The sequence below is a fragment of the Podarcis pityusensis genome (genome assembly GCF_964106645.2).
Source record: "Podarcis pityusensis genome assembly, chromosome: 12".
Classification (NCBI taxonomy): Eukaryota; Metazoa; Chordata; class Lepidosauria; order Squamata; family Lacertidae; genus Podarcis; species Podarcis pityusensis.
The window spans coordinates 23,046,522-23,069,256 of NC_138037.1; the positions used below are offsets into that span (position 1 = coordinate 23,046,522).

Consider the following 22,735-nt stretch of genomic DNA (forward strand, 5'->3'; position numbering starts at 1 on the left):
TTGTTTAAAATCAAAGCTTGTAATCAGAAGAAACAGGCAAAAAGGAAATGAAGACAAAGTGTGAACTATTTCATAAACAGCTAACATTCAGTTGGACTCTAGATCTTCTGCAGGATACTATCAGTGAAATTACTCAATAAGGAAAGCAAGTGGCAAGTGACAAAGATCAGATTTTAAAGTATCTTATAATGTTTTATTCCACTTCATTTTTACACCCTTGTAAACAGTTAAAAGCTGTTCTTAAAGAACAAAACAAGTTAAAATAGCAGACGGAAATCTCATTTTCACAAGTGGGTATGCTGGGGAAAATCCTAGCCAGAAAATAAATAACCTAAAATTCTGTAAGTGGTCCCCTCTAAGTAAGCAAATCTTGATGATAACTAACTATAGAGCAGGAGTCAAGTTAAATGGGATGCTATAAAGAATTAAGGGCAAAAAAAGACACAAATAATTATGTAATTCTGTATAAATCCACATTATGAAAGTACACATATTATACCAAATCTGATTTTTTTTCTAAGAAGAAATAATATCTATAGAATGCTACTGGAATAGAGAACATCTTCCATACAAGATTAAATCCAGTCAAGAATTACACCATTTGAAGGAAAATTCAGAGCTCATAGTATGGAAATGTATAATATCATAAACAGGGTAAAGTAGATAGAAAACTGCTATATACACTCTTCAGTACAATGCAAGAATTACATGACACCAAATCCATTGTTCTTCCTTACAAAGTATACTAAATCTACAATTGTACCACAGAAGTGGGGCAATATACTACATTGATTAAAATACAGTATTAAACATATTAATCTGTGGTTATTAGCCAATGTGACCAGAGCACTTCTGCACATAGTCTCAAAGGGTGCAGAGTCGACTGCTGCACAAACCTCCATTCACTTATTTGGATGCATTGTGGGAGATCTGCATAAGCTCTATGTTAATGATTGTGCATTATACAGGCATATATGCTTAGTAGACTGCACTAAATCTAAACCCTTTGAATGTCAGGAATTGGGGGGGGGGGGGAGGTGCAAAGAGCAGATCATCCCATACCTGCATATTTCTCAAACAATTAGACAGGGCACTAGGTTTACCAAAGGTCACTGGCTAGATGTAAACTGGCAGTTTTTATATATAAAATAGTGGAGTGTGATTAAAAGATACATTGTCCCTTTCCATTGTTTCATGTACAGTGTCAGAGATAGATGTGTTGTCTTACACACAATTTTGCACCCTTTTTAGTGTATTATAAAACAGAATGGGATAAAACTGAAGGGTTTCATAAAATCAAAATACTTACAATCTTAACACATGTTTAACATGTGTTTTATACCTACAGGAGTGCGCATATGCCAAGTTGTTTCATATAAGCATAGATGGCATTTTATTTGCAAGCGTATGTTAATAATGTTTCACTTTGATATAATTACATATAATCCATAAATAACAAATATATCTGAAGAAGAGTTGAGTGCTAGGCCATAATCCATAAAGACCTGAAGCAAACCTAAATTCCAGTGAAATCAATGGTACTTAAACAAGGAGAATTTCTGTGTATTCTGTGTCGTTATTCCTCTATTTATGAAAGAGTTCTGAAAAGGGGCAAGACCCTAATAAAAATACTGAAATAAAAAGTTTTCCAACAATCCACATGTTTACCAGACCAAAAAAAAAATTGATCAAAAGGCTTAGTATGCTGCAACACTAATAATAAGAAAATACATTACATTATCCGTTTTATTTAATTTTAACTAACTAATGCACAATGGAACCCTACAAACAGCTCCAACAGAGATAAAGATGTTTAAGGAAATAGATCTATATACGTAAAAGGCTTAATTTGCAATGTGTCACAGTCCATCTTCATAAGACTTTTGAGGATTTGTCCCTAAGACAATACTGGCCTGATTCTTCAGAAGTGAATATATTTTCAGTCAGTCTTTGGGATTTGCAAGCTCTTGAAAATCAGGCCACAGATCACTAACATTCACTTTACAGTTCATTTACTCTTGTACATGACACAGCACTTCTGATTAGATATGGGACATTGACATGCCTCCACTAACAATGTTTTTTATTTATTACCAACTTATTAAATGACTGCTGATACTGCAGCAGCAGCACATAGTGCTATTCTATCATTAAGCAAAAAGTTTAAGAATGCCAACCAATAATTATGAAATGTTTTTTTCCACTGAAGTCAATATACAAGCAGTGCAATACCATCTTTACATGACACTTAGCAACAAATACTATTTCTTTAAACAAAGACACCAGCATAAAGTGATTAAATTCTGGTGACCAGTGTTTCAGTTCTGGTCATGTCTACATTTTAGATTTCATTGCCTTTGGAAGAACTTTCCCATTTCCTGAACTACCTATCTTTTTCTTTCTTTAACACAATTAAAAAACACATTTAACATATAAAATGTTTACATTTAACATTCTTTTTTAATATATATATATATGGACATTTGGTAGCTGCTGATACACAGGATTTTACATACAAATAATCAACTAGCCATATAGGTGAGCCAAGATTATGTAACAATTGGAGGGATGTGGAATTCCCCAAAGCCATTTTCATACCAGAGGTAAAATATATTATTTTATTAGTTAATCCTGTTAAGTTGATATTGGGAACATTTTTCTTTACCCCTCTAGACACAAATCTGTACAATTCTGTTCAGCCTAAATGAAAGCATGGCTGATAAGAGATAAAAGTTTCCATGCCTTAAAGAATATTTCCTTTGCCTTAACTCAGGAGTGTAAATACTGCTTACCGTGGTGAAAGGCTTCCTCTGGGTGAACCTCCCCTGCCCACAAGGCTCCGGCTATTGTCTCCAAGATCTTGATCTGCAGAGTAAATATTTCAAAGCCAAGAGTGACTCTTTCCGAGATAATATTTTAAGATGCTGCAGATAGGGAGATCCTTTCAAAATGTAATCCAGTATCTGGGAGTTGCTAGTAACACTAGAGAAGGTTACCAGTTTAAAACTGCTAACTGCAGTGGGGAAGGCATTGTCCGCACACATTTCTCTGAGCATAGCAGGCCAAGGATTAGCCTCAGTCCTTTCATTGCTTTCAGTTTTATAGCACAGAAGCATGGCTTGCATTTCCAGTACCCTCCCCTCAGCCACTTTTAATTTCTGCAGCGAAAGTAATGAATCACAGCTGTGGACAGCTAATCTGTATGCTTATCACAGCAAATCCCCAGGCTTTGTATTTTTGTTAACACTTTGCATCCCAGGAAAACCCATAAACCGCCCTGTATATTTACTTCTTATCAGTAACTTTTCCCCCCCAGAAGTTCCACTAACAAATGTTAAAGCATACATTATTTTTCTAAAAAAAGTTAATGCCTATTACTTTAAAAGTGAAGAAAAAGAAAGATGGAGAATATGAGACGTGTTTAAAATGTATCATTAAATACATGGAAGCGTCTTGCTTGGTAGGACTCAAAAGGGTTATTTTTCCCTATGGCCTCTCAATAAAATAACCCTATCTGCCCCCTTCAAGGTTGCCCTCCCCCTATTCTGCAGCAAATGACCTCTGGCCTCTTAGAGGGCAAGACATGACTGATCCATTCTTGGTAAACTGCTAAACTCATTCCCTTCCCCCAAACAGGCATGACTATTACGACATGTCAACAAATCCTTAAGGATGGAATGAAACAAAGCAAATCCAGCAGCTCATTAGATTATTTTTTTTTCCTTTTTAAGCCAATACTATTTTTAAAAAAAGCATCATTTTTAAAAACACTGCGAAAGTTTGCGTAACAGGATCTCGGTCACACAAACTTGTATATCGTGCAATTTCATGAATTATGCAAATAAAGGTTTAAACTATTCACAACAAACCCCAGCGCTGCTCTCCCCTCATTGCAGAGAACTAAGAGAACTGAACGCATCAATCACAAAAGTCACAGGAGACATTGTTGCATTCCTGCCTGCTCATGGCTCTGCTTAAACATTTACATTTCAGACAGTGGAAGATACACAGCAATGACTTCTGCAGTAAAGCAGCATTCATTTCCAAAATGCAGCAAGCTGTTAAACATGCAGCTGAACCAAAAGCAAGAAGGAATTAGCTAAAAAATATCCTTTTAAAAGATATGGTGCAAAAGAGACATTTTGAAAATCTTTATCTTGCCTGTTTGACTGTTTTCAGACTGAGATGTAAGTGCTCCCATTGTTGAGGTGGGGTTCAGCCTATTGCCATACGTATGAGATGGAGGCAGGCTGAGGGAAGATCCAGGTAGGGTATTTGCCTATACAAAAATAAAATTAAAATATGTTTATACTTTTGCAGAGAAAAACCTAACAAGGCATCACCTGAAAGTGTCACAAACTCAACACAGGCAGTCAAGAATATCACACACGTACAGTCTTCAAATCAGGCTTAGAACCAAATAGATATATTTGAAAACTAAACAAACATTTCCAACTTTATGATACCGTAGAAGAGTGTTTCCCAAACTTAAAATAATAGCGGGACAGATGATTTGGGGGTAGTTTTAACAATGCATATTTTTGAAAGCTAAAAAACAACAAGAAAGTCAAATAAACGAATTATGCCGTAAGCCTTGCACACACATTCCTGGGGATACATGTATCACACTTTGGAAAACACCGCTGTAGAGCATTGCAACATCCAAACTAATCCGCACCAGAAATGGCATGAGCTACCATTTCAAAGTAACTGCTACAAAATGTTGGGTAACACAGAATTGCTCACATTTCCAAAGGACGCAGGCAATACCAGGGCTTGGCTGCATGGCGACCATGTGGTTTTCCTAATTATTTAATCTTATTAAACCATTTACAGAAAAGGGGCAGGTAGACAACAGATGTCTCACAAATGCTTGGGTTCCTTACATCACAAGAAGGCAATGAAGGTCAAAAGATCCAACTTCCAGCTTTATAGTTTAACCGCATAGAGTCATATTTCCTTTGTTGTGCTCTATCATTAGTAAAACCTGAACACTATTTGGTTACTTCCTATTTCATTTACACGAGGAAACCAAGTTTTTGTTTTTGTTTTATTTTACAGAAAACACAGCCATTACAAGTACGTTTCTATACAACGTTGGGCTCCGTGAATCACAGCTCTGCCCCAACCCCCTTATAAGGAAGTTCAGTTTTGGCAGCTGGCCAGTTCAACTTACTGAAGAGCTCATCCAAAATTGTATTCATTCATGTTGCTAACCACAATTCTGAAGTTCTCCGCTGGGACTTGTGCCAAACAAGCAAAATGAACCCTTGAAGAGATAAAACTGAGGAGGCTGGCAGAACTTTTGTCTAATCCGGCGTAATAAAAATACCTTCTTCCCTTAACTCTGTTACTTTCTACTAACATAACTCATTTAATACTCAATTTGGAAGCTTGGTGAACTGCTACCAGTTCTTCAGAGAATTGCTTTTAAGAAGAATATATTATAGATTTCAGCCTCATGGTATTGACGCAGAGAAAGTTAAACACTTAAAAATTATAGTTTTAATTTAAACTCAAAAAAACATGAAAATTTGTTTTTGAAGAAGAAATTAAATTTTAAGGTGTAATCCAGCCAAAGTTAAGTGTCTGATCATAAGCACACTTACTAGGGAGTAAGCCCCACTGGAAAATTACTTTCTCATAAGCATACTTGAGATTGTACAACACAACCCATTGAATTCAATGGAATAGTTAAACTTGTGTTTAACATTAAGATCAACAGATTTTTAAAATGCTGAAATTGGACAGCTTGTCCCCCATTTAAAAGAAGGTTGACTAGCTGCACACAACATAAATACCATAAGCAAAATATTACAAAGTATAAGCTGCATCTTTAAAAGAATCTTACTCTGCTATTAGGCTTTGGCCTCCAGCCAACATGTTAAGCTTCTACAAATGTATACATTTATCAACTATTTCAAAAGAAAGTCAATAGCCCTTGCTTATAAAGCAAGGGAAAATTGTGCCCCAAAGCCAGTCTTCAATTTTTTCTATTTTCATGTGCAAGCAAAGCACTGACAAGAAATCACACACACACACACTTGAAAATTTGGTGATTTAATGCATTGGATGATGTTCATTATTAGGGTAGACTTTAGTCCATTTATTTCAATGGGTCTAATTCAAGCGATGACTCAGCTGCATATTATCCAGTGCTTTATCTGCTACCAGAACAGAATATTTTTACATGGAAGCATCAGTAAGTAAGTCAAAACCCCAAAACAAAGACAAAAAAAGTATTTTGCACAAAATACCAAGGAAACCTGGGATATGAGAGAAGATACTTATGAAATACTGAATTTTCATTACTAATTTGTGGCGTAACACTGGCTAAATCCAGAGCGCAGGTAATTCCTATTATTCTGTAAGAGAATCAAAAGGGCTGAATCCTTTGAACGTTTTAACATGTTAGAGATAAGCAAAAAGGAATGAATTACTTAGTCCAATTCATACAATCATTTGCATCACTTGATGGCTCTGTGCTTACAGTTCAATCCTTAAAGTTCAATCAGTGACAGACTTCCTGGCAAGAATACTTAAGACTGCCAACTAGATTATTTGCAGCTGAATGTGTGAAATGGCTCTATTGAAAAGAACCGGGGCAACATAGATCTTTTGGTGTGCTGCTGTAAAATGGTTTAAGGCAGCACTTCCCAGTTTCTTTCCTCTACAGGCCACTTGAAAATTGTTGAGGGTCTTGGTGGACTTAATGATTTTTCTGCCTGTTGTAGCAATTGTGATGCACTTTGCTAGATGCTGTATGATTTTTTAATTGTATTTTTATTGCTTCTTTTAATTCTTGTATTGTATTTTAATTTGCATTCCATATAACTGAAATTGTAATACATTAAAGTATGGTATAAGAAATAAAATAAGCAATAAAAATATATAATTAAAATCAATATGGATATTTAATACGGGCATCCATGGACCACCCGAGTGAAGCTCATGGATCACTGGTGATCCACAGAAAACAGTTTGGGAACTCCTGATTAAAGGTGTTTGGTTTTACGCTACTTGTTTCTTTAATTTTCTTAGATCGTTTTTAATACTGCTGTTTTTAATTTAATTATATTATGCAAGCTACCTTGTGAAGATTACGCACTAAATGGCAGCCCAAATTAAGTATGAATGAGAAAGTTCTCACTGTGGTAGCTGTTCAGTGATGGCTCATTCACACACACAAGTTGCCACTCGATGCAGTACTAAGTGAATATTCATGGAGTTGAATTATGGATCAGAAGAGCAGTTTTGAATTCATTTGTATAATCATATACATGCAAACAATATTCTTAAGAAAGCTGGAATTACACGAAATAAAAATACTTTGTAGGTTTTGCCCAAGTCCTAATTCATTTACTGTCCTCTTAATTACCCTCCCAAAAGGTCCTAAGGATTAAAATGCAATAAGAAGGCAAGTCCCCGAGAATTTGCAGAATTTATACAAAAAAATGCAGGTCTTTGCACTTAACTCATTATTCCTCCTAGCACAATAAAAGTACTATGCCCATTTCCAATACAATAAAACGCACTGGTGAAAAGCAGAGAATAATGAGTGCTTAGTTGTTTCCCCATCCAAATCCAACTTTTTTGCTGCAAGCATTTTCCTGTGCTGATTCTAGACATAGCCCTTGGACAACAGATCCACTGGCAAAAATCCACAGAGATAATTTCTGACAAGTCCAGTAAGGTTTTTAACTCCCCACACACGGAACAGCAAGACCCCATGCTATAACACAAACTGCTTTTGAGACCCAGCCCTTTCAGAAGTAGTTTGCTATACTGAACAAGGAACTGCTCAAGAAACACAAGCTCCTTGAACACATAATTAGGAGTGTTCTTTGGATCCTATCCATTGATTTCACAGAGATTTAGCTGCAAGTAGTAGGTTTTTAATCTCATCTTGCCAAACATGCAAAAATTGCTGGTACCTTTCCAACCATGGTAGCTATCCAACCCACCCACTAAAACAGGACAAAAGAAAATAATATTTTTGAACATTTGAAAAGCGAAACCTTTTTTTTTTACTACACACACACACACACACACACACAAATTTAGACCCATTCAAATTCAACATTTTGCAATATTTTATAGTTCCCAGAGATGTACACATTATATTTCAAATATTATTCCTAAATTGCAATAAAAGCTGTTTTAATCAAATTGGTCATTAATTGGGAAGTATATCATGAACCAAAACACTGTCAGGGGGAAAAAGAAATTAGAGGCAGGATTACTATTTATATAGGAACTTAATTTGGACAGGAAAGTAAAGTATTCCATTGCTGCATTGTTTAAAGGTGAAGTAAAAGAATCATGTTTCACTTGAAGTTGAAAAACACTGAAGAAGTGTTTCTTTAAAAGGCAGACTCATCCTATCAATACGTTTAAGATAATGGGTTCAAACATGTACCAATATGCAGTTCTGAAACTGCATTTCACTTTACTTCAGCTAACTCAGTTTAATCAGAAACATCAACTCAAGACTGAAATGCACTTTCTATCCATGTGAAACTTAACTTTAAAGATGTTTCAGCACACAGATTCTGGACACTTACAAAATGCCTTTTATCTATAGGTAATGCAATGTACTAAAAACAGAAGCAGATCGTGGAAGGTATACCTTATAAAAATATCAATTTAATGTTCTGATTAAAGGCAATACAGAGACATATACCCAGTCTCTGTGTTGCATGAAACAGAAAAGCAAAAGTCAATGTTTTAAATAAGCAAGTTACCTATTTAGAATTATTTGCTTAATGACATGAGGGATAATCCAGAGCACCTCATACGCTGTGCCCATGCACAAACAATTTCCATAGGCTCAAGAGAGCCTTATTTCCCCCCCTCCCCTGACTACATGCATGCACAGGCAGCCAGTCAAGGAGATGGTAGGTCTGTGTTTGCCTTCCATACTCCCATCCTGCCCTTCCTCTCTGGTCAGGGCAGGTTACTCATGCTCAAAAAGCCTATTGTGTTGCACATGCAGGTTAAGAGTAGGGGCAAGATGAATGGGTCTCCATTGTGAACAGACACCCTATGCACATAGGAACTGTACCAACAGGACAGTGGGCCGTGCCCTAAGATTTTATTAGTAGTTATTTCTATAACTAGCAAATACCACATGATGTGTCCTTAAATTTTAAGAAAATCAATATGTTAGAATAAAACCTGGCAGAACACTTTTTTGTAAATATGACAGAACCCCTATAGTCTTAAAAATCAAGCACAAGCACCCAGTCACCTCAACTTTTAGGATATTTAGTATTTTCTGATACAGCCCCCATTCCTGTCTAAGCTCCCCACGACTAAGGTTTTAATACTCAGCGTGTGATGAGAGATGAAACCAAGTGTGAACAACTTTCAGGTCCCATGAGTAGGCTGACTGTTGAAGCTGTCAGGTTCAATTGCATCATTCCGACATTATTCAATGCCCCAAACTTCACTCTAATTGTTAGGGGCTTAACATATTCAAAACCATTGTTTAGGCTAATGCTGAAATGCCCACAGTTGAGTTTCCATAAAGAAGGGGGAGGGATTTAATTGTACTTAAACCATTACTGAACTCTCCTTCATTCATGATAGGACAACAAGAAAGGCCTGAGCCACCAATTCCAAAGCTGCTTTGTAAAATCAGTTTATATCTAATAAATACCCCTCTTGCAAATTAATTTTTTTGTTAATAATTGTTGAGGGTCACAATTATTTCCATACCTTAAAATTAAATGAAGAACAGCATCACTATTTGCTTCAAACCGGAAATATTTTCTTTTCTTTTTTAATTCTTTTTTAACGGAATTTGGAAAAGGGGATACAAAGATTATCAAATATATTTTTGCCGAAGCTAAAATGGAAATATATTCTCCATATAGATGCACTTTAAAAAACTTAACCACTGTAATTTTAATTGGAGATCCTTCGCCTCTCTAAGATGACAAGTGCAATTTTTGTTCCCTCTTCTAGTGGAAGTTGTTTCAACAAAAACACTCAAAAAATGTCTGATATCCTGTTGGTATTTATGATTTTTTTGACAAGTGCTGTTCATTTTACACAGGGTTTACAAGGGGCAATTTGCTGTTAAATCATAGCTATAGCAGGGATGAACAATCTGTGGTCCTCCAGATGTTGGGACTCCCATCAGCCCCAGGCAGTGTGGTCAATAGGTGGGATGATGCAAGTTGTAGTCCAGCAACACCTGGAGGGCTACAATCTCCTCTGCTTTATACAGACAAATCAATCTTATTTAAATTTTCAGTAATGTTAAATAACTATCAAAAAAGAGGGAAAGCTGATGTCCATTTTAAGAACACTCTGTATTTCCCACAGAAAACAACATGTAGCCATATACAGTGATACTTCGGTTTAAGAACAGTCTGGTTTAAGAACGATTTGGTTTACAAACTCTGCAAAACCGGAAATAGTGTCTTGGTTTGAAAACTTTACCTCAGTCTAAGAACGGAATCCAAACGGTGGAAGGGCACCGGTGGCGGGAGGCCTCATTAGGGAAAGCCTCTGGTTTAAGAACGGACTTCTGAAACGGACTAAGTTCATAAACCGAGGTACCACTGTAGTTACTTATAATATAAGCCACATCTAGCCATAAGTCACTAGATGTAAAGTGCTCTAATCAGTACTATCTAATCATTAGCTACAAAATAGCTTAACTTGTCTTCTAAATTATCTGATACCTTTTTTCCAACATTTTTAATATTTACTGTTAAAAGACAAAAGATACCTGCCAGATACTAGCCCTCTGATTATTGAAAACCCAAACAGAACAGGAGAGTATGTCTAGGATCAAGTGGAGATACAACTTTATGTTGAATGCGGCTTCAAAGCTTTCTGTCCTCCAGCCAAACGCATATACTGTGAAGACACTGCTATTACAATACCGCTCACTCTCCAGCAAGAACTTTGGCGAAGTCAGATAATCACTGGTGTACATTTTTTAAGCAAGCAATCAAGCAAGATTATAGTCAGGCAATGGCATGGCATATTACTAAAAAAGCCTAACACAACATAGTCAATTGCCCCATAATGCACACTAGTCAATTTCAAACACTGTTCTGTACAAAAATGCTCAAAATTCACAGTATATTTATATAAGGGGTTTGCACTATCAGTGAACTTTGGCCACTCCTGTGAAAGGTTTTGCACACAATCTTTCCAAAGTTATATCAAAATTCACGGAAGTATTTTGACATCTTTTCATCGCAAAGTAGGCTCTTACCAAAACACGCACACAAAAAACCATTTTTCACATTCACTGCCATTACTATTGTCTCAGGAAGCTAAACTGAAGTAGTGCTACACTCAGTTCATCGAAGAGGTCAATGTGCCTCAGTTGCCTGGAGACTGATGGTTGCTACAGCAGCACCAGATAAGCCCAACTAAATAAGCTTCAGCTCCAAGGCAGAAAGCATTTACTGCTGGACTGAAACATTGAAGCAGTTGTCTCAGCATGCAGCAGTGTGCACAAAATCATGCAACTGTCTGTCAACCTTGCTAAACCGTATTTATACAGGAGGCCTGCATTACTGAAATCAGTTTATTAAAAAGTAAAGATTTTAATTGGGCAAAATACTACCACTATGAGCAACTATGATTCCTTTGTTCTTCTAGTAGAGTCACATGTTGTGTGGAATTTTCCCTCTGGCAGTAAATTCTTCTCTTCCACCCCAAAGTCCCCAGTCATAATGACAACGAAATAGGATTTTGCTTAGTTTTGTCTAGTATTTGATAAAAACTATTCAAATGCCATTTTAAAGAAAAACAAGACAACACTGTAATGGAAATCTTTCTACATTCTGAAACTTTTACTCAAATATAAACACCACTAAGTGAAAATATTATTTCTGAAGGAAGTCAAAAATATGATGTTTCTGTTTTAGGATCCTTACATTAAGGGGAGGGGGGAGAGAAAGTGAATTAGATATGGCTGCTTTTATGCCTGCCAGCCAGAGGGGGTCACTGCAGAATGATACAAATAACACTTTTCAGAAGCACACAGGAACTCAGGACAAAGTTCAGGGCCTGACATACGATTCTCCTATACACTTGTGCATGAAGCTGCTGCACACAGCCATAAACCATTAACAACTTAAATAAGCTAAATGACACTGCTGCTCTATCACTCCTTTCAGGAAAAATATTGCAGGCATGCTTTACTTGTCTCCCAGATATGTTTTACTTGTCTTCAACAATAACGTTAAAAGTTTTGAGAACATAATAGGCAATGCAAGTATTCTGAATGTTTTCAACCAAGCCAATGAGAAGCCTACTCAGGAGTACATTCTGTACCTGTCTACTCAGGAGTACTCATTTAGTTTAATGGAGATTACTGACAGGTAAGTAGGTACAGGAATGCCACCTTGCAGACACATTTTATTTTACTAGGTTATGGAAACAAGCCCAAAGGGGAGCACACATTTGTTACATGTAAGTCTATGACTTACTATAACTACACATGCTGTCTCCTTCTAACTATCTGACTATTTCAGCATAAGGTACTGAATGCTATGTTGCTCTTTATATACTATTTATTTACACAATGAATATTATTTAAGTACCGTATTTTTCGTCCCATAGGACGCTCCGTCCCATAGGACGCACCTAGTTTTTTTGGGGGGAAATAAAGGAAAATTTTTTTTACTTTATTTCCCCCCCAAAACCAGGTCGGGGAACAGCGCTGCGCCTCCCCGCTGTCCCCCGAGCTTGGGGGGCTGGCCGATGTCTGCCCGAAGCGCGGGGCGCTCTGCTTCAACGCACCCCGCGCTCCGTGCAGCAGGCTGCTATCCGCAGCGCGGGGAGCCCTACAGGAACTCCGGCAGGGCTCCCCACGCTGCGGATATCTGCCCGGCGTGAGGGGCGCTCTGCTTCAGGGCGCCTCGCGCGCCGGGCGGCAGGCTGCTATCCGCAGCGCGGGGAGCCCTGCGGGAACTCCCGCAGGCTCCCCATGCTTGCTGATAGCTTCCTGAAGCCTGGAGAGCGAGAGGGGTCGGTGCGCACAGACCCCTCTCGCTCTCCAAGCTTCAGCGAAAGCCTGTATTCGCCCCATAGGACGCACACAGATTTCCCCTTCATTTTTGGAGGGGGAAAAGTGCGTCCTATAGGGCAAAAAATACGGTACATCAGAAGCTGGCCAGAAAAACAGTAAAACTGGTAACTGGCAAAGTTGTAAGGGAAGAAATTATAGCAAAACAATAAATTTGTTGCATCTTTATTACAAAATATTAAAAAATATCAAACCCAATTCATTTTTCTTGAGTAATATATCACAGTAGTCATCCAAGCCTCAATTGCATTCTCTAATGTAGTTGTAAGTTTTCAACTATTCAGAAAACCAGCATATTTAGAGTCAGCTTTTGTACTATGTAGTTAGAAGATTTCCAGAATTACTTAATATGAACAAATTGACCAATCATCTGTCTTGAAACGGTAAGAAAGATTTTTATAAAGAGAATTAAGGATGTGGAAAAGCAGCCATGCTGAAAGAACATCAACATACCTTTAACCAGAACATGTTCCTTAAAAGTTTAGGTTTTGGCAGACAGAGGTATGTATGGTATATATTCTGTTTCTGACCACGTTCTTTGCCAGACACATAAAGCTTAGCAGCTATGGATTAAATTAGATTCTGTTATATAAAAAATTTATATTGGGAACTGTTAAAATGACAGGAAAACCAAAGAGTAAATTGAGAGTTGTCAGATGGAGATAAACTGTGTGGCTCCACAAGGGTCTGTACTGAGGGTCGGTATTCTTCAGGTCAGCCTTCCCCAGCCTGGTGCCATCTTCCATGTTTTGGTCTAGACCTTATCAGGCCTAGTCAGCAGGGCTGCTGTGGTTCAAAACATTTGTGGGATACCACATTAGGGAAGTCTGCTTTAAAGTATCTACAAATGAGGAGGACTTTTTGGTTGGAATGACTAGGAAAAGTGAAGACATGGGTGAATAGGGCTCAGCTTTCCATTCAAGCGCTTGAATTCTGACCAGCCTCCAATAATTTTGCACAAGTGTGGTGGGTTCCTTCAAGTCACCTGCATCTGTTCAAAGCTAGCTAGGGTAGGACAGGCACTTTCTTTTTCCAGCCTTCTGGAGCAATGTGGATTAGATTGGCAAGAAAACTGCTACCAATTCTCTGTACTTATTGTATCATGTGGTTTTTTATGGGGTTGTGCTTTTTTTAAAGCAGTAGTACAGCATGTGATATGTTATACATTCAGATTTGATAGATGGCTACAGATAATATACCCTTTCAGGCTTTCACTTCATTCCAATATACCATCCCATAGCATACCATGTTTGGAGAAAGGTGTTATGGGTATTTGGTCCTTTCAACCATTCAGTAAAACCATACCACTTGCCCACAAAATTGTCTTCGCAGTCTGGCCATCTGAAAACTTCAATTTCTCTGCTAGTGCATTAAACCAGACAAAGTTAAACTATTCTTGTGTCACACATACACCCCCATTTTTGCAACACCTTGCTGTTAACTTTTTGCAGCTACCAATAAAAAAGTAGCTGCAAAACAAGATTTAGAGTTCTCTAAATTGATGGTTCTCAAAAGGTGTGGTGCACCATACTAATGTGGCAGGAGAGAATGGCAAGTGTGGCGGGAAGATTCAAGGACAATCAAAGAAACATTTAAACATTTCATTTGTGCTGATGAGATGAGAGTTTGTCTCAAATTAAAGCTAATATAAATGAGATTAGCCAACGAAAGCAAGTTCAAACCTCTCATCAAGTTAAGGTAGGAGTATTGTTTATAATTATGTTTTGGGAAGGATTAATGTTCTTATGTAGCTGCATTGTTTTACACTTTAAAATTTTTGGTGTGGCGCAATCAAATTTTTATTCTGAAAGTGTAGCCCAGACGATAAATGTTTGAGAAACATTGCTTTAAATGGTATCATTGTGCTAATCAAAAATAGTCAGAATTTTTAAATAAAAAGAATAATGTATCCCAACCATTTTTTACACTCACATAAATACCTTATCAAATAGCTACTGAATGTATGGACACCACATCAGATATCATAGTAATAGATCAGGAAGGACAGGTGGGACCCCCATAAAAGTAATTATGACTGGCAATATCCACATTTGGAATTGTGTGGCAAAGTGATACAGCAATAACCAGTAAAGTACAGCACAAATGCCAAACTGAAGCAATAAGTATAAGCACAATACCAAATAATATAGGGCTTGGTGTTATATAACCTATTTGTTAAGCAAGCCTACAAACTATTTAGCATCTACTCTCTCAGCTGCATCTTCTTTTATATGGCATAATGAGATTAAAAATTTATGAATACCTTTCCAAAGATTATGCCTGTTAGCACATAAATAACAAACAAAGTTTTTCATTATATATATGACTACCAGAAAGAACAGCCCTATGAAACCATGACACACATGCTTGCAAAGGCAGAAATCATATCATTGGAAGCATCTGTATACTGCAACAGCTATAAGAAAAAAACTCAATTGCAGAGAAGGATAAAAATGAAACTTCAAACTGAATGAGGAAAAGAAACAACTTTTTACTTACACATAACTGCTTAAGGAATCTTGCAGATCTCTGTATTAACAGCAACTGCAGCAATTACCAGAATAGCTATTTTAGTAGAAGGGTTTTTGTACCTGTATTTATTTCACCTGTGGGGGCCTGGAAGAAGTGTTTTGTTAAAGGAAACTCTCTTTAATTAACCCCTTTGGTGCTGAATTTAAAACTTTTTATATTCCCTCACAATGGATGGTGGGTTTTTTTTAAATGCCCCAAGCTTTTTAAAAGACTGCGTTTTTATGTTTTAGGCACAAAAAGCACTGCCAGGACGGCAATTATGATAGAACACAGTAAGCATTTCATCCAATCCAGTACCAAAAGGGTAAGGTACTAAAGGGTAAGCAGGTGAAGCTCCATCCCCTTTTCTCATGTTGTCTTTCACCTAGCAGAAATACCAGAATGTTGCCCATTTTCTTATTCTTCTGGCAAAATTTACAATGAGATGATAAGCAGGCTTTGGTGCTACTAGCTGAGGTTCTCCTTTCAGCTGGAGTTAGCAAGAGAAACTTTGTTATAAAATTTGTGCCTTCACAAGGAATTATGTTATTATTTGGAGGTTGAACTCCAAAATGAATCATAAATAATCAAGGCTAGCTCCTTCTCCTAAAAAGTACCGTATTTTCCGCTCCATAGGACGCACTTTTTCCCCTCCAAAAATGAAGGGGAAATGTGTGTGCATCCTATGGAGCGAATGCAGGCTTTCGCTGAAGCCTGGAGAGCAAGAGGCATCGGTGCGCACCGACCCCTCTCGCTCTCCAGGCTTCAGGAAGCTATCCGCAAGCCTCGCAAGCCCGGTGGGAGTTCCCGCGGGCTCACAAGGCTTGCAGGCAGCAGCCTGCAGCCCCGGCGAGTGTCCGCAAGCCTTGCGTGCCCGGCAGGAGGTCCCGCCGAGCGCGCGAGGCTTCGGGCGGCAGCCTGTCGCCCGAAGCACGGGGAGCCCTCCGGAGGGCTCCCCGTGCTTCGGGCGAGTGTCTGCAAGCCTCGCGCGCCCGGCAGGAGGTCCCGCCGAGCGCGCGAGGCTTGGGGCGGCAGCCTGTCGCCCGAAGCACGGGGAGCCCTCCAGAGGGCTCCCCGTGCTTCGGGTGAGTGTCTGCAAGCCTCGCGTGCCCGGCAGGAGGTCCCGCCGAGCGCGCGAGGCTTGGGGCGGCAGCCTGTCGCCCGAAGCACGGGGAGCCCTCCGGAGGGCTCCCCGTGCTTTAGGCGAGTGTCTGCAAGCCGAGCGCGCCCGGTGGGAGGTCCCGCCGAGCGCGCGAGGCTTGGGGCGGTAGCCTGCAGCCCGAAGCACGCGAGGCTTGAGGCGGCAGCCGCGGCGGTGGGGGGGGGAATAATTTTTTTTATTCATTTCCCCCCCCAAAAAAACGAGGTGCGTCCTATGGGCCAGTGCGCCCTATAGAACGAAAAATACGGTATGTTCTAAACACAACTGAATACAGGGGCAGCCCAAGACATTTTGGCACCCGAGGCAGATCCCAATGAGGAAGAAGGGTTCAAGGAAGAACTATGCCAGGAACCAGGAGGAAGTAAGAAAGATCAGGTTCCATTATTTGAAGTGAGCTTCCAATTCTGAAACCAATAAGTGAAGGAGAAAGATACCCGACTTTGGTGTTCAAACTCTTCATGTGTCAATGAATATATAGTAGGACTGTGCTGTGGAGCCCTGCCCCCAATATTGCACCTCCATACTTGTGGAGTCTTCCTGGGTGGTTTAGAACTCTTGCTTCAGCCAATCACCCTCAACCTCCCGTATTGAGCTGACATGTTCAAGGGGCAGAGCTTGGAAACATGCCCCCATTTCTCAACTATTCATTCCCACACAAGGAGCCTTAAGAGCAGAAAAGGGCTCAAATCAGAGAGGGGAAGAAGCTTGTGTGTGAGCCTAGGGGGTGAAAAACCACAACCAAACAATGCAAATTGCACTGATAACTTGTTGCTTTTACATTAAATTGGTTTGGGGTTTTTTGTGTCACTTGTGATATTGATCTATTTTTAAATTTGTTCTTATATTTATATTACCTCCTCCCAATATGATTATTCTTAGTCAAAGCAGAGTACTTTTCTTTTAAGCCCTCAATTTACAGTCCTAAAGACATTTTAGTAGAAGGGTTTTTGTTCCTGTATTTATTTCACCTGTGGAGCCTAGAAGAAGTGTTTTGTTAAAGGGAACTCTCTTTAATTAACCCCTTTGGTGCTGAATTTAAAACTTTTTATATTCCCTCACAATGGATGGTTGTTGTTTTTTAAATGACCCAAGCTTTTTAAAAGACTGCCTTTTATGTTTTAGGCACAGCATACATCTTCATCATTGTGTATGCTGACTCTGGGGGCAATCTAAACTCTGGCAGAGAAGCAGCAACCCACATTGACAACCCTGCTGGCCAGGGCAGAAGGTGTGGGAGATCAGGCCTAAACTGAGTCTGATGCTGTCACATGATGGCAGTGGCGCTGGCTTAGGCATATCCAGCAGATCCCAGGCTAGTTCAGCTGCTCCCCAGGTACATTCTGGGCCTTTCCACTGGCTGCTGCTAGTGGGGATCCCACCGCCAACATTTCTGCCCACCTGGCAAACAAAACAAGCAGTTCCAGTCTGGCAAAGTGATGCTGACTTTACCACGCAGGCAAAAGCCAGCATGACTAGATGGAGGAACACTTCTGCCCAATCCAAACCACTACCACCCCCAGCCAGGAATAAAGGGGGTTTGGATTGCAGCCTTAGTTATAACCCAATTATAATGTCTACCTTCAACGGAGATCTTATAAGGCACTTATTGAAAGGATTAGCTTTGGAAGGCAAACACTGGCACAACGGGGGGGGGGGTGGAAATCTGTCGTAATGCTAATATTGAAACTACAGTGTGCAGACGCTCTGAATACTATTTGCAGAAGTTTTATGAAACAAGTGAAGAGAAGCTAACGGAAAGTCACAAATATGAGAAGGTTAGTTATTAAAGTATTTTTATCCTGCCTTTATACATAAAATATCCAAGGATTTTAAGACTTAACATATTATATTGTTCAAATATTTGTATTTAGTTAACCGAAATACAAACAGCCAATATAGCTCATTTGTCGTGGCAGAATATCTCACCAATAAAAAAGCCAACCTACCTGAGTTGTAGCAACAGTTGTAGTTACAGAAGGTGTAGAAGATGGAGACAAAGTTCCCACTTGTTGTACGTGACCAGAAGACTGCTGAGGTAAATGTGAACTGGAAACAGGAGTGCTAGATCCTGAGCCAGACACTGTGTTTGGAAAGGACACTGCTACATCATTGCTGCTATAAATGCCTGAAAGAAAGCACACGTACAAACGTCTTTCTGGATTCATGAACCAAATTAGTACTACATTAGTTGGATCTAAAGAAGGCCCTCTATTGCATTTTATATAAAAACAAGGAGTTCATTAAAAGACATATGAAACAAGAACAAACCTATTGTGAAGTGGCTCAAATAAATTTACACCTGTTTGCAGGTAGGGTAGGGTTTTTTGGTTTGTTTGGCTTGAGGATTATAACTATAACCTGGAAAATATTTTAAGGTTAAAAGGACAATTATTTAAACAGTCATAAATTGCTACATTGTGTAATAATTATCACCCACATAGGTTAGCCTTAACTCTTCCTATAACGGGTTGGTCAGAAACTTAAAAGTCTAGCTTTTAGATTCTAAAATGTACCGGCAATTGGTCAAGCTGCTTGGACAGCAAGGAGAGGAGGAGAATGTTCCATTGCACAATGAGAAATCTTTGCAGTGTTGAACTGTTGTTCTTAGCACTACATTCAATACAACCCAATATCATTGTGGAAGATTGGTACAAAAACTTAGGTAGAAAACAAGGATGACACCTTCCTAGATCAGATTACCTACCACATTCTCAAAGAGGGGAGAGATGGTAGTACAGTGGTACCTCTGATTACGTACTTAATTCGTTCCAGAGGTCCGTTCTTAACCTGAAGCATCACTTTAGCTAATGGGGCCTCCTGCTGCCGCCGCGCTGCCAGAGCACGATTTCTGTCCTCATCCTGAAGCAAAGTTCTTAACCCAAGGTAATATTTCTGGGTTAGCGGAGTCTGTAACCTGAAGCGTATGTAACCCGAGGTACCACTGTAATGGAAGATTCCAACTCTGTAGATATCTGTTGGAAGGTGAACATTGCTTAGATTTAAAGGTCTAACAAATTCCTGACCTATCTTGTTGAAAAGTTTATCTTCCACAAAGTAAAAGAAGAAATACGGGGACCAGCTACCATGCACCTGATATTCATCAACCATAAGAACTTGTTGGGCTGCTGAGGTGAAACAGCAGAAAGTGTAAGTGACCACAACATCTTGGTATTCATGATACTGAGGAAAGAGAAAGCTTAACCTAGTCAGATGTGCACCCAAGACTTTAGGAAACCTTATTTCAGTAAGATTTTCTCTTACTGATGTTGATTCCCTGGATGACACTGGGTTTGATAACCTTACATGTGGAAGTGATCTAGTGATTTTAGTATACCACATGCTACATATAAGTCAGCAGTATGATGTGATAGCACAAATAGCAAATGGAATTCTAGGTTGCAACTAGAGAAGTATAGTGTCCAGATTGCAAAAAAGGTACTACTCTATTCTGCTTTGCTTATACTTCTCCTGTGTCCAGTTCTCGATACTGCAGTTTAAAAGAACACTGACAAACTGGAATGTGTTCAAAGAAGGATGAGAAAGATGGAGAGAGGCTGGAGATTTTATGAGGCAAGGTTGAAGGATGTGCATGTTTAACCTGAAGACTATTAAGCAGCATCATGCAGATGAAACAACCATTTTGTTTTCTGTTGCTCGAGATGGTGGGATCTTAAGCAATGGATTCAAATTTCAGGAGAAAGAATTTAGACAAACATTTGGAAGAATGATTGTTTCAATCAACAAAAATACAGCTGTTAAACAGTAGAACAGATTGCCTGAAAAATCGTGAATTCTTCTTTGTTAGAAGGTTTTTAAGCAGAAAGCTGATGGCAACCTATCAGGGATGCTATAGTAGTGGGTTTCCTGTATCAGCAGGACGACATTAGATGAAATGAATTGTTGAGGTCCCTTTCTACCCTAGAATTCTAAATTGCCACTTCTTCCCTACTAGCTATAAATACATAATCAAAAGGCCAGAACCAATATTCAGAACATTTCAGGGACACACTAACTAGCGCCTAATTAAAATAGTTGACTTTTAGCTCTCTGAATGCCATTGGGGTGCAACCTTGGATTGCATAATGAACTAAGGAATAATGTTTAAGACTAAATATCTTTCCATGTATTTTTTTTAAATAATAGCTGGTCAAAAGTGTAAGGCAGCTTGAGGTATACCTCCGTACTGCACAGCTATGAATGGAATCTAGGAAAGCCAGTCACAAAAATAATTAAAGAGAAAAAAGTGTTAGTAGTAGAATAACACTATTTTCATTTTGCTACACACAAAAACTGTAATAAAAGGAACCTGAGGAACTATTGACCTATCAGCCTCCTGCAGGCATCTACAAAGTTTTCACTGAGGTACTGAACAATTGACTCACTATAACCTTGGATTTCATCCAATCAATAGAACATACAGACCTTCAATCAGAATTTTGCACAAAAGACTACCTTTTGTGATAAATGAACCTGCGGAGAACATTCTAATATAACTTACCATCCTCTACAGTATTCATAAACTACAAGACAGCTTTTGAGTTTGGAGAAAAAGAACTCCATGTTAAAATTGTTTTAATACACACACAAAAGAATATATGTATAGATGTGGGTTTCAATGAAGAAGAATACATCTCTCTGCTGCTATTGCTCTGATCACTTACCTGTAAAAAGGGTTTTCTAACAGCTATTATATTGATTTTTTTAAAGGCTTCCTGAGTGCATTCAATCATATTGCTTATTTTATGAATGAAATGATAGTATTAGAAAACATATCTGAGAAATGTTATATAAGTCATGGATTGTTTTCCTACAATAACTTTCCATTCAGCAATATGCATATTTTATTGATATCCATAAACCTTCAAAGAAGGTTTTGCCTTTATTATTATGTTGCACCAGGTTTTACTTCCTATCATTCTATATTTGATATGTTTATTAAAAGCTATTTTATCTGTAGGCATACATTGTGTATTTTAAATCATGGCAGGCTGAGGGCATATTGACTTAGTGACTTTGTGACACCAGCAACTGCCACAACAAATTTGTACACCCCTTCATATCTATTTGCATGATTAAAATTCTCAGTATTAAATGTAGCTACTGTATATTCCTTACTTAACACTGTTAAATCAAAACACCATTAAAGTAAAACATTACTCTCATAGCATTTGTTAAAAGTCTTAGACCAGGACCCAGAAACCCAGGGTTAAAATCCTTACTCAGAAAAGAAGCTCACTGCCTCTCAACCTAACATAGTTCACAGAGGGGTTGTGATGATAAAATGGAAAAAAGAGAGCCTTGTATATAATCTTGAGCTCACTGGAGGAAGGTGGGATATGAATTTAATAATAAATAAGACAAATATATTCAAATATTACAGGCTTTTGCCAGGCTTATAGCACTTACAGAATCACATTACTACTACTAATGATGTTTGGGAGGGGGAAAATAAGTACTTTAAAAATTACTAATGGGAAATTACTTCTGATGAACATGCAGGGAGATGTAAATGAGGAAGAAGCAGTGGAAAAATGAGGAAAAATGCATCATAGCAATCTTGGAAAGTGGACTGAAAGTGGACTCAGAGGTGAGCAACATAACAGCTATTTCTGGACACACCGAACTTGTGGCAGCATGAGTATATAATGGAAGATTCTGCCAAAGTAAGGGACAGGAATACAAATTCTGGTCACTGTGGAGGAACTTACTTCTTCCAAACACTACCTAATTTGGTGTGAATCTCAATAATTATACAATACCTTGACCATGCATCCTTAAGATAATGCCTTTTTCTCAGGCCCCACTAGTCTTGAGGCTGAATAAGAGCACTGGCTATATATGCAGACAATGAATGTGTGTATAGACACATTTTTGATGGCTGTACTACAAGCCTGAGAATAAGCACCCTTCATTTTTAGCTACCTTTCAGTGAAAAGAGTTAATAAAGAATGAGAGAGCATTCCTTCCAAGGATGGCTTCAGAAATCGAAACATCCTGAAAAG

The 22,735-nt window shown here is 38.6% G+C and overlaps 1 protein-coding gene across 6 annotated transcripts in view; it reads right to left on the minus strand.

Moving 5' to 3' along the window:
- MLLT10 (MLLT10 histone lysine methyltransferase DOT1L cofactor) overlaps positions 1 to 22,735 on the minus strand; it is a 109,633-nt gene that overhangs the window by 15,899 nt on the left and 70,999 nt on the right. For all 6 annotated transcript variants that reach the window (XM_080974388.1, XM_080974387.1, XM_080974390.1 and 3 more), the window contains 3 exons: positions 18,680 to 18,858; positions 4,162 to 4,279; positions 2,793 to 2,865 (listed from right to left, as the gene is read on the minus strand). In XM_080974388.1, coding sequence (XP_080830514.1) covers positions 2,793 to 2,865; positions 4,162 to 4,279; positions 18,680 to 18,858 — 370 coding nt within the window. The remainder of the gene's footprint in view (positions 1 to 2,792; positions 2,866 to 4,161; positions 4,280 to 18,679; positions 18,859 to 22,735) is intronic.